We start from the raw sequence: 12,532 nt of genomic DNA, 5'->3' as shown, positions 1-12,532 counted from the left end.
TGTTGCTTCAGTTGGGGAGCTGAAGGAAGAGGAGTTTGCAGCAGGTAGGGAAGGTGACAAGAGCTTGGACCAGGGTGGTTGCAACAGGCTGGGGAAAGATAAAAGAAAGTCCAATGCAATTTCTTTGTGGAAGAATAGATGTATGGAGAGGAGTACAAAGGTGACTCTCAGAAGACCACAGTGATATTCCTTGTTTGGAGGTGAGTCAGGCAAGTATCACTCAGGCATCTACCAGGGGCCCAGCATCGCAGGGAAGCCCATTTGGGGAACTGATCATGGAAAGGACATGCGCAGCTCTATGCTTTCCTGGTAAATTTAAAGGATGGTAGGACATTTATCAGAGACTTAGTGGAACCCTCCCACGAAGGATGGGTGGAGACGGATTCTAACATGGTTCATGATGATTGTCTTTCCAGGTTCTTCCCCAGCTTGGGAGGACGGAGGCCAGACAGTGACTAACATGTTCAGGGCTGCGACTTGGGCCTTTAAGGGTCTTCAATGCTCCTCGGTCTTCCTCTCAGCACGAATGAGCAGCAAAACAGCAGATAGAAGCTGTCCACTGGCTGGGAAAGTAGCTGTGGTTACTGGGTCCACAAACGGGTGAGTGAATGGGAGTCCATGTAATGAACAGATTTAGAGTCCCCATCCCAGAGCAGGGGATGTCCTTCTCACACATCCTTCCTGACACCCCCATCTCATTACACAGCTCTGGCGTTTATCATTAACCCCAAACTCAGTGTGTCTTCCTAAAACATCCGGTTTCTAAGTTCCAAGAATGATAGATTTGGAAAATCAACTGCTCCTGGTTCAATCAGAGCAGAGTTTGAATCTAGTCTCTGCCACTTACTGGCTGGGTAACCCTAAGGTATTTAACGTATCATCATCAGGACAGCTCTCTCTCCCCATCCTTCATGGGCACGTGGCCATGGACTTTTAGAGTCCTGGTCTAATAGGGAGAAGCCAGAGACCTATTGGTCTCTCAGACTTAGGGATTCCATTGACTGCAGAGAGTTCACTGGCAGTAGGGCACTGGGCAAGGCGACATCTCAAGATCAGTCCAGAGAGCTTACATAGATGTCCCTCTCCTGGTCACATCTCTTCCTATGTACCTCCAGCTCCACTTATCCTCTAACTGCCATAATGGGCCACAGTCTTTAATGAGTCATTACCACAGGCAGGAGGGGGAATTCTGGTGTTCAGGGGCTCTGTCTTCCTTTTGACCTTTCATGGTCAAATTTAGATCGCTTTATTTTAGAACTGTTAATATCCCAGACTTCCACATCACCATGATGTTTTATTTATTTTTTTAAAATATATTTTTATTGATTTCAGAGAGAGGAAGGGAGAAGGAGAGAAAGATAAAAACATCAATGATGAGAGAGAATCATTGATTGGCTGCCTCTTGTACGCCCCCTAATGGGGTTCCAGCCAGCAACCCAGGCATGTGTCCTGACCAGGAATCGAACCATAACCTCCTGGTACATAGGTCAATGCTCACTACTGAGCAAAACTGGCCGGGCCCCAATGATGTTTTAAATCTGTGTGTCCCCAATGCACAAATGAGTAATTCAAAACTCTATGTTGCCCTAGCAGTTTCTATAAGAGAGGGGACATATGCCTTCTGCCCTTGATCACAGGTACTCAACCAGCCCAAGTCAAGAGTGCTCTGAAGTAAGGAGATGGAGAATGGGGGCAGAGCATGTTCTCAGCATCAAAGTTTGTAAATTGCAGGACAGAGGAAAGCTTTAAGGCTTATAGAAAGTGCAATTTACCCAGAGGCCTCTGGCTAGAACAAAGGGGGAAAACACTGGGCAGTTAGAGATCCTCTGCCATTCACGCTGGATGCCCAGCACATGTACATGTGTTCTGAAGGATCATTACTTTTTAAAAATTCCCTTCAATTAAATGGTTATGAAAAATTTCTCATCCATATGATTGTTATACATATAGTTGTGAAAATTAACTGGGTTAGTCTTGGTGAAGGCCTGATATATAGAAAACGTTCAATAGTTCCTCTTTCCCACTCGAAAGATTTGGAGGCAGTTCTTGAACCACACTGTGGAACTCAATTTGTGTCTCATGATCAGCCTGCCAGGAGGAGGGTGGGGAGGGCTGAAGCCATCATAGCCATCTCTGCCCTCAGGATCGGCTTCGCCATCGCCCGGCGGCTGGCCCAGGATGGGGCCCACGTGGTGGTCAGCAGCCGGAAGCAGCAGAACGTGGACCAGGCACTGGCAGCACTGCAGGGGGAGGGGCTGAGCGTGTCTGGCACCGTGTGCCACGTGGGGAAGGCTGAGGACCGAGACTGGCTGGTGGCCACGGTGAGGAGATGGGTAGGGCTTGGAGGTAACAAGAGGAAGAGTGGTTATTTTAAAAACATAACCTGATCAAATGAACAAGCGAACAAGCACAGGAATGAAGGCTGACCATGTGCTTGGCATTGGTTACTCCAGAGCCTGAACAGGTTTACAGATCTGCGTGGAGAGATGTTTTAAGTCTGATGAGGAGAGACAGCTCTCCACCCACTTGTTGTGGTCTCCTCCTGGATTTAGCCAGGCAGAGACCCAGGGAGAGCAAACAGGAAACACCTCCCACTGCAATAGAAAACTTCTTTTGCTCCCTGACCCTGGTCCTCATTGCCCCTTCTCACTGCAGGCCCTGAGACATTCTGGGAATGTTGACTTCCTGGTGTGCGTGGCAGCAGTCAATCCCTACGTGGGAAGTACCTTGGGGAGCAGTGAGGAGGTCTGGGACAAGGTAAGGTCTGGGGACACCAGGTAGGGCTGACGGGATGTCATCCTCACCCTCTGTGCGACCCTCTTTCCATCTCAGCTCCCACACACCTTCCCCTCACAGACCAACTGGCACCAAGCAGGCCAGGTGCCTGGACTCTGACCCTCAATTCCCCATCTGTGAGATGGAGGCCACCACAAGTTTGTCATGCTTGCTACACTCTAGTTCTATCCCCCACTGTTCATGAGCTCCCAGTTTGCTGGGAGGGTCCAGCAGAGAACCAGATCATCACAATCAATGTGGGGCACAGAGAAGGGAATGACTCCCTTTCTTGCCTAAGAATGCTTCATGTCCAAGGCTTAAACCCTGAAATCCAGCTGTATTAGTTTCAGAGGGCTGCTGTAACAAAGTACCACAACCCAGGTGGCTTACACAGAGAAATTATTGTCTCACAGTCTTGGAGGTCAGAAGGCATCAGCAGGGTTTGTTCCTTCTGATGGCTATGAGAGAATCTATTCATGCCACTCCCCTAGCTACTGGTGATTTGCTGGCAATCTTTGATGTTACTTGGCTTATAGAAAGAAGCATCACTCCAACCTCTGCCTTCATCTTCACATGGTATTCTCAGTGTGTGCGTGCACACAAACTTGCCTTCTTAGGACACCATTCATTTTGAATTAGGGCCCATTCTATGACCTCATTTTAACTACGTCTGCAATGAGTCTAGTTCCAAATAAGGTCACATTATGAAGTACTAGGGGTTATGACTTTAACATAGAATTTGCGTGGTACACAATTCAGCTTATAATGCCAGCCTTCCCCAGACTCAATTGGCCAGTGCCTCCTCAGACCCAGATGGGACATTTTTTTTTTTCTAACTGATACGCTTACAGACACAATGAGACATCCTGCAGACTCTGGGTCTTATGCCTGCAAAGTCTTCCTGATCCCCATACTTCTGCTTTTTCAGGATGCCTCCCCTTCCCCCGCCCCCCATGTGTGTCAAAGGAAGCCAGCACTCTCCCATTGTCAGAAGCCATCACGCCCATGTTCTAATGTGGTATATCTGCTCATACAGTGAGAACATGAACTGGACTGAATGTCTCTCCTCCCCCACCCGCATTTGCTCTGATTTCAGATCTTGAATGTCAATGTGAAGGCCCCAGCCCTGCTGCTGAGCCAGCTGCTGCCCCACATGGAGAACAGGGGGTAAGGGCAGGGAAGGGGAGAGGAATGGAGACATTGTCAAATATGAAGCTGAGGTGGTAAAGAGGAGCCAGGTGTTCAGTTAGATCTTTCTTCTGGGCAGCAGGCTTAGCTGAGCCGGTAACACAGGAGAAGTGAGAATTTGACTTTCAGATTCTAGGTCAACGAATTCTATCCATTAGAGTCGTTCTCTCATAGCTAGAATGCCCATGGAATCTGGCAAGGACTCTACTAGAAGCACAATAAGGGATCTACAGACAGAAATGTCCAGAGTCCTCACAGCTGTCCTGGAATCAGAGGAATGCAAGTGGTCTCTCTAGAATAGTGAAAGTTTGACTTCATATTTCTAGGTCACAAAAGAGAAAAAAAAACCCTGTCTTCTTGTATGAATACCCAATTTCTAGAGTGCCCAGAAATCGGCAGGGACTAGAAGAGAGAAATGGGGTTCTAGTGACAGGAAGGCCCAGAGTTCCCATAACTGTCCTGGAATTGGGGAACTGAAAGTGGCCTCTCTTAGGCTGCATGCAGCAGGTCGGGGCACAAAAGTCCAGGCTGATGACACTGAGGCACCCTGCAGCCTGTCCATAATAAGAGTAGTGGAGTTTCCAAGTCCCACTCAACTCTTGTCTCTCAAACTTTTTTACACTTGGGCTAGCCATGTCCTCCATTATCTTCCCCATCATCTCTGCTCTGTGTGTGTTGCACAGAACAACCTTTAGATCCAGGATGAGTGAAGAGAAGAGGTCAGAGACAACGCGGAACAAGCAGGATGTTGCTAAATTATGGATAGCCTTAAATGTTGTGATAAGGAATTTTGTCAATATTTAGGAGACAAAGGCGAAAATTATATGATTGTTTGTTATAATTATTTTAGGCATACTTCATCTTCTTCCTAAATTAAAAGAGAACATGAAGAGAAAACACTTGAGGGACAATGACAGCATCTTGATTTACGGGCCTACACAGGATAGACACCGAGGGGAAGGGAATGAGTAGATAGAGGGGGAAAGTGAGGCAAGAGTGCAGATTTCTCAAGAGGACCAAACAGGTTCCAGAAAGGAAATTTTAGTCTACAGTATCTGATGTGAAAGGAAACTGGAGAATAGGGAAGTGAGGTCTGAACAAGGGTCATTAGACTTGGTAAGTGAGGAAGCACTGAGGATCCTTAAGAAAAACTTTCCCAGAGGATTTTGGGGTAGGGGTGTGCGGGGCGTGGAGTTTCTGAGATTAAGATTCCAAAGGATCCACTGGGAAGTACTTTTAATATTATTCTTAAGCATGCCTGGTATAGAACATCCTCAAAACCAGTAATTGGAACAATAATCTAGAATAAAGGGAAATGTTGGCTGTATTTTATAAAAGTGTTCATACTAGTACTCCTTAATGGATTGAGCATCCAAGTGTGGATGAAAACATAAACTTGGTCCTGGTCCTCAGGATGCTCTAGGCCAGAGGAGATAGGCTGAAGGAAGGCAGGAGCGGGCTCTAATCTGAACCTAAATTTCTTTCACTCACTTTCATGGTTCACAGTCTCCACTTCCTTTCATGCCCCAGATGTGTCTATTTGCCTCACTTATTTGTGGCTCCATTGTATTTATCTCGTCCTTCTCTTCCCAGGGGAAGCTCTGTGGTTCTGGTCTCCTCAATTGGGGCATACTTACCAGAAGCTGTAAGTATAACCTTCTATGACTCTAAATGAAAAGGATGGACATACCCCCATTTGCCAAGAAAAGTGGAGATGTCAGGAAGATCCCAGAACAGGCCATTGCTGGTGGGGCACACCTACACGCACATTTGATCCATGGGTGTCTCAGATCCTCCTTCTCCAGAAAGGACACACATGGCAGACTTTTAACTTTTCTTTGTGAGATTCTCAATGATCTCTGCATTGCTGAAGAGATCTATTTCTACGCACAGGCCGAGAAACCCAATAGAAACTCTCCTCCTCAGTTACTTATTTGCCATCCACCTCCCTTTGTGTTCACAGAGGCTAGGGGCCTACAATGTCAGTAAAGCCGCCATTCTGGGACTCACCAAGACCCTGTCATTGGAGCTGGGACCAAAGGATATCCGGGTGAACTGCCTGGTTCCAGGAACAATTGACACGGCCTTCAGCAAAGTGGTAAAGACCAAAGACAACTTCTGCTCCTGCCCCACTGAGTGCCAGGGCCCCCTCCCCTCCCAGGCCATGTCCCAGAGACACCTGGCCCTGTGGACTCTTGTTCTGATGCTCTGGTTCACCGCCTTTGGGATCAGCAGCAGAATCAGGATTGTAGTCCTCTGTGAGGGACGAGCCGAGCCCAGAGTGTCCCCCAGAAGCCCCTCCACAAAGGTGTTTATGATGTGGAGCCATTGTGATTCCATCTGGATGAGCAGCACTAACCCTTTGACTTTTCCTTTAGCTGTTTGAGGATCCAAACTTTTGGAACCATATGAAGGGACGCCATGGAATACAGAGGTAGGTTGTGTGTGAGGCAGTGTCCTTTGTAGACCTGGTTAATGTAACTTCAGACCTTCATGATGAATAAAGATCACCATCACCTCTCTGCATTCCTCTTTCTGAGATTTGAGCCCTGGGATGAGTAAAAGTCCCTGTAGAGACCACATATCTCCACTTGCAGCCTTTCTCTCATGACCATAGGGGTCTTGACTTCCCAGCATCTGACAGGAGCCCAGGGCTCACGGGAAGCATCATCACTCTTAGCCCACCTCCTCTTTCCATACAGAGTAGGTCAGCCTGAGGACTGTTCAGGGCTGGTGTCCTTCCTCTGCTCTCCAGATGCCAGCTACATCACCGGTGAGAGCATTGTGGTGGCCGGCTTCTCACCCCGCCTCTGAAGGACATGAGCTCTGTCATAGAAGCGCCATGTGGCTCTGGGGCCACCATATTGAGACACCTCTAAAAATGATGAGCCTGTGCTTCAAATACACACTTTAAGGTCAACATAATCAGAGTATGAAACAATAAAGAACATCAGAAAAGAAAGTTTACAGCATGAAACTGTCATTAATGTTTTCACTTTTCTTTAGCCCTTTCCCACCTTGGTAATTAGGAACCATGGTCTGAGAGAGCACCATGGAGATTGCTTGGATGTACACAGAAACAACCCAGAAATACAAGGGAGTTAATGTGAGGAGAGTCAACCCTCTCCAACAGAGGAATGGAATGGATGAATCAATGCTGAGCCTCCCCAGTTGGTTTTTCAGAGTATCAGGCAAGAATGAGACTCTGGTCAGGCCAGTGTGGCTCAGTGGTTGAGCATCAACCTATGAACCAGGTTGTCACAGTTTGATTCTAGGTCAGGGCACATGCCTGGGCTGCCGCCTCAATCCCCAGTGTGGGGCGTGCAAGAAGCAGCCGATCAATGATTTTCTCTCATCATTGATGTTTCTATCTCTCCCTTTCCCTTCTTCTCTGAAATCAATAAAAATCCTATCTAATAAAGAGGGAATATGCTAACTGACCCTCATGCCATCACAAAGATGGCGGCGCCCACAGCCAATAAGGAGGGAATATGCTAATTGACTGCCATGCCTTCAGAGATGGCGGTGCCCACAGCCACAGGATGGTGGCGCCCAGTCCCCTCAGCCCCGCTGGGGCAGCAGGCGCATAGCAAGGCTGGGCCTGCCCCCAGGTGGGCCCAGCTGTTCTGCACACCTGCCTCCAGAGTCCCCCAGTCCTCTCAGCTCCCCAGTCGCCCAGGGCCAGCCCAAGGCACAAGCAAGCCTTGGATGGCAGCTGCCCAGCCACGCAGGGCCGCCCGAGGCTCAGGTAACCAGGGCCAGCCAAGGTTTGTGCTGCCAGCAGTGGCAGCAGCAGAGGTGTGATGGGGCGTTGCCTTCCCCTGATAGCCGGGTCACCTCCCTGAGGGCTCCTGGACTATGAGAGGGGGCAGGCTGGGCTGAGGGACCCACTCCCTCCAGTGCATGAATTTTCATGCACCGGGCATCTAGTATACATAAAAATAAGAATGAGGCCCTGTTACTCACAGTGATAGCCTGCACAATAATATTGACTTTTTTTCTTCCTTGTCTCACTTTTCCCACTTTCTTGACTGGGTCATGCTTACATAGGCATTGGTTTTATAATACTTAAACTCTACATTTATATTTTATTACTTTTTGTATATATATTACATTTCTCAATTAAATATTAAAATACAATAGGTGTGAGTAGAACTTTGGCTTTGATTCATTGTAACATCAATGAAAGAATTCATAATTTAAAAAATAATAAGATGGCATATAAGTTGGAGGGGAATAAACAGAGTTAGACTACTTTAGGCTCATATATTATCTGTGTCTCAATCAGGGTCCTAGGAAGAAACCAAAAAACTTTTAAACTGAGTAATTTGAGAAGGGTTTCATAAAAGTATCATTTTCAAAGCTGTGGACAGGGTTTAAGGAAACCAACAGTGGGGAGCCAGCACCACCTCTAGGCCCAAAGGAAAAGAGGAGAGAACAGATGCAGGAACCAAATGGGGTAGCTCTAAGGAATAAGCCAACTGACAGGTACCCCAGATTTGCGTAGAGTCCCAGCCCAGGCATTGTGACCTAGCAGGGAGGGAGTTAGGGAAATAAATACCCAACTAGAGGGAAGGGGGCCAGTTGATCAATCTATATGGATCAGTCTCCTGAGGCACAGAGCAGAGAGAGAAAGGGAAGAAATTGGCTATGGACAGGTAAACAGAAGTTATCCAGCTAGAGTAGGAGGATGGTAAAGTTATTAATCTTAGATTTTGCCAGTTAAGCTAATGCATTGTAATTTCTAGAATAACCACTAAATGAAACCAGAGATATTATACCAAATTAGCAGACAGAGAAAAATAAAATGACTTTAAAAAAATCAATCCAGTGTGGTGAGGGCCTGAGGTGGGCAGGAGCTGGGTAGAGGAGAGAAGTGGGAGGAAAATAGAGGACATCTGTAATAATGTCAACAATAAAAAGTAAACTTAACCTGACCGGCTGTCATGGCTCAGTGGTTGAGAGTCAACCTATGAACCAGGAGGTCACAGTTCAATTCCCCGTCAGGGCACAGGCCCAGGATGTAGGCTCAGTCCCCAGGAGGGGGCATGCAGGAGGCAACCGATCGATGATTCTCTCTTATCATTGATGTTTCTATCTTTCTCTCCCTGTCCCTTTCTGAAATCAATAAAAAATAAATTTTAAAAATAAATTTTAAAAATGAAAACGAAAAAAAACAACAATCCAAAATAAAGCTTAAAAAGAAAATACCAAACACCTAGGATAAGTAGAAAATAAAAAATAAGATGTATATAAACCCAAATATACTGAGTGGCCAGATTATTTTGACCACTGACGTTTGTGGGCAAATTAGCCATACATTGCATTGTATGGGATATGGAAGCCGAAGGCCTGTTCAAACACCTTTGCTGTCTGCAGTTACCAATATAAAACGTCTCAAATTTGCACAAGAACACAAGGATTGGACAGTCGAGTATTAGAAAAAAGTCATGTGGTCCGATGAATCACGTTTCCGGTTGCATCATGCAGATGGCAGAGTGAGAATTTCACAGAAACAGCATGAAAGCATGCACCCCACATGCATGAGTACAACCCTTCAAGCTGGTGGGACAGTGTTATGGTTTGGGGCATGTTTTCCTGGCATGATTTGGGCCCTTTAATTCGTGTGGAACAACGTCTGAATAGCACAACATACCTAAGTATCATTGCTGATCAAGTTCATCCTATCATGTTGATGGCGTATCCCAATGGAGATTGCTTCTTCCAATAAGACAATGCACCATGCCACGGTGCTCGTATTGTGCAGGAGTGGTTTCAAGAACATGAGAGAGACTTTACCTTGCTTAGATGGCCCCCACAATCACAGATCTCAATCCAATTGAGCATTTGTGGGACAAAGTTAAAAGCCATCAGGCAGCTGGTTCCACAACCATCAAATCTCACAGAACTGGACAGTGCTATTCATCAGGCATGGTGTCAGATTCCTCGCATCACCTTTCAACATCTCGTGGAGTCAATGCCAAGAAGAATCACTGCAGTATTGAAGGCAAAAGGTGGCCCAACGAAGTACTGATGGGGTGGTCATAATAATCTGGCCACTCAGTGTATATCCTATATAATAAAAGGCTAATATGCAAATTGTCCCCTCGACCAGGAGTTCGACCAGCAGACAGGCCGGCCAACCACCCATGTACCCTCCCCCTGCCAGGCTGGCCAGACTGCACCCAGGCACGAATTCATGCACTGGGCCTCTAATATATATATATATATATATATATATATATATATATATATATATGCATTCAGAGATAATAATAATCTGGCCACTCAGTGACTATATATACTAGAGACCCAGTGCATGAAATTTGTGCACTGGAGGGGGTGTCCCTCAGCCCAGCCTGTACCCTCTCCAATCTGGAACTCCTCGGGGGATGTCCGACTGCCGGTTTAGGCCCGATCCCACAGGGATCCCACAGGGATCAGGCCTAAACCTGCAGTCAGACATCCCTCTCACAATCCAGGACTGCTGGCTCCCAACCGCTCGCCTGCCTGCCTGATTGCCCCTAACCGCTTCTGCCTGCTAGCCTGATCACCCCCAACTGCCCTCCCGTGCTGGCCTGTTTGTCCCTAACTGCCCTCCCCTGCCGACCTGGTTGCCCCTAACTGCCCTCCCCTGCAGGCCTGGTCGCCTCCAGCTGCCCTCCCCTGCTGGCCTGGTCACCCCTAACTGCCCTCCCCTGCTGGCCTGATCTCTCACAACTGCCCTACCCTGCCAGCCATCTTGTGGCGGCCATCTTGTGACCACATGGGGGCGGCCATCTTGTGCAAGGGCATAATGGTCCATTTGCATATTACCTCTTTATTATATAGGATATATATATATATAAAGAGGTAATATGCTACTTTGTCCGAGACAGTGTCCCCGTAATGACCAATTTGCATATTGATGTGCGCAGCAGGGGACGGGCGGTCAGAGACAAGTTCCCAGGGGTCTGAGGACAGTGCCTGACAGGATCCCGGACTGTAAAGAAGGAAGAGGAAGTGGCCACGGGGAGCTCTTCCAATCTCCCTACATGGACATCCTACCCCAGACCCCACACCCCTGGGGGGACGGGGAGGCTGACTGGATGGGGAGAAGACCCAGCCTCAGGGGTAGCTGCAGACAGCACTTCAGACTCCCGATCTCTTCCCCCGCCACCCCCACTGGGGCGCCCACAACAATAACACGCCAGAGACCACCCGTCAGAGCCCCCGAAGCACCCGGGGCCGTGGCCCTCCAATGCTGGGCCCCCTCCACTGGGGCTGGGCACATCTCTCCTCCCTACAACTCCAGATCCTGGTGGAGGTAGGCCTGAGCAGCCAGCCCTCCAGGGTCAGACCCTTCCCCCCCAACCCCTCCACAGCAGCAGCGCCATCTCGAAGCACGCTGAACCTCACTGGGGGCACAGCTAAACCCGCCCTCCTAGCCCGCCTGACTCCGCCCTGGCCCAGCCCCCACCCCACTCCAGGAGATTGGAGCCGCGCCCTGAGCAGGTACAGCTGCGAACAGCCATGCACAATTTAAAGAATGGTGCCAAGCGGGAAAGTTTGGCAGTTACTTCCCCTTCGGCCTCGCTACCCCTCCTAGGGCCCCCCTAACTCCCTGCCCCCCACCAGTATCAAAACTTTTTCAAAAGTATCAAAACTTTTTCAAATTATTGAAATTATGTAGATTGTATTATTTGACCACAATGCAACCCAACTGGAAATCACTAATAAAGTGAGAATTATACTTTCCCCATGTGTTTAGAAATTAAGGATATACTTCTAAATTACCTTAGCTAAACCGGCAATCTGGGGCCAGGCCAGCTGGGGGATGGAACCTGTGGGTTCCACAGTTACTTTAGAAGAAGAAATTATAAAGAAAATTAGAAAATATTTAGAAGTAAATAATAAGTAAAATTTTCACTATCTAAACTTACCAAATGCAGTTTAAACAGTACTTATAGGAAAAGTTATAGCTACCTTATTTGTATTAGAAAAGCCAAAAATTGATGAAATAAGCATCACAAGAAGTCTGAAATGTGTGTGTGTGTATCAAAATAAAGTATAAATAAGAATATAATGAAAATGTGAGTGGAAATTAGCAAATAGAAAACATGTAATAGAAAGAATTTTTAAAAAGAGTTGGTTTTGAGAAAAGACTCAGTAAAATTGACAAAAATCTGGAGAGAGTGATTAAGAAAAAAGAGTTAGTGGAAAATAATATCAGGAATTAAAAAAGGAGTAATTAAAAGGCTTTAGACATTTAAAATATTGAGGTATTATGCTAATAAATATGAAAATTTAAGTAAAATGGAAAATTTTCTAGAAAAAAATAAGCTGACTCAAGAAAAAAGAGAAAACTAACCAATCCTATAACATAATCAAAATCTTCTTACATAGAAAACCTCAAGCCTAAATGCTTTCACAGATGACCGCTACTGAAAAAAAGTGCAAAAATGATGTTGCTGATGTTATTAAATATACACATTAAGAATATTTTAGGTACCGGAGCTGCAGCCACCAAGTCCAGATCCTACATCGCATGCCACCGACGCCCACCCGCCGTGCACTCCCAGTTCCTTTT

The 12,532-nt window shown here is 46.9% G+C and overlaps 1 protein-coding gene across 1 annotated transcript; it reads left to right on the top strand.

The window, feature by feature from the left end:
- Positions 1 to 460: 460 nt before the first annotated feature.
- LOC307098147 (dehydrogenase/reductase SDR family member 2, mitochondrial-like) lies at positions 461 to 6,777 on the top strand (the record flags this gene model as incomplete). Its single annotated transcript, XM_079768705.1, has 8 exons — positions 461 to 600; positions 2,144 to 2,321; positions 2,656 to 2,757; positions 3,872 to 3,942; positions 5,557 to 5,608; positions 5,927 to 6,061; positions 6,342 to 6,397; positions 6,666 to 6,777. 8 exons carry the CDS (start codon positions 461 to 463, stop codon positions 6,775 to 6,777), a joined length of 846 nt encoding a protein of 281 aa, XP_079624831.1.
- Between the last annotated feature and the right edge of the window lie 5,755 nt (positions 6,778 to 12,532).

This window comes from Cnephaeus nilssonii (assembly GCF_951640355.1).
Source record: "Cnephaeus nilssonii genome assembly, chromosome: 4".
NCBI lineage: Eukaryota > Metazoa > Chordata > Mammalia > Chiroptera > Vespertilionidae > Cnephaeus > Cnephaeus nilssonii.
The sequence above is the reverse complement of the archived record's forward strand: the minus strand, read 5'-3'. Positions and strand labels throughout refer to the sequence as shown.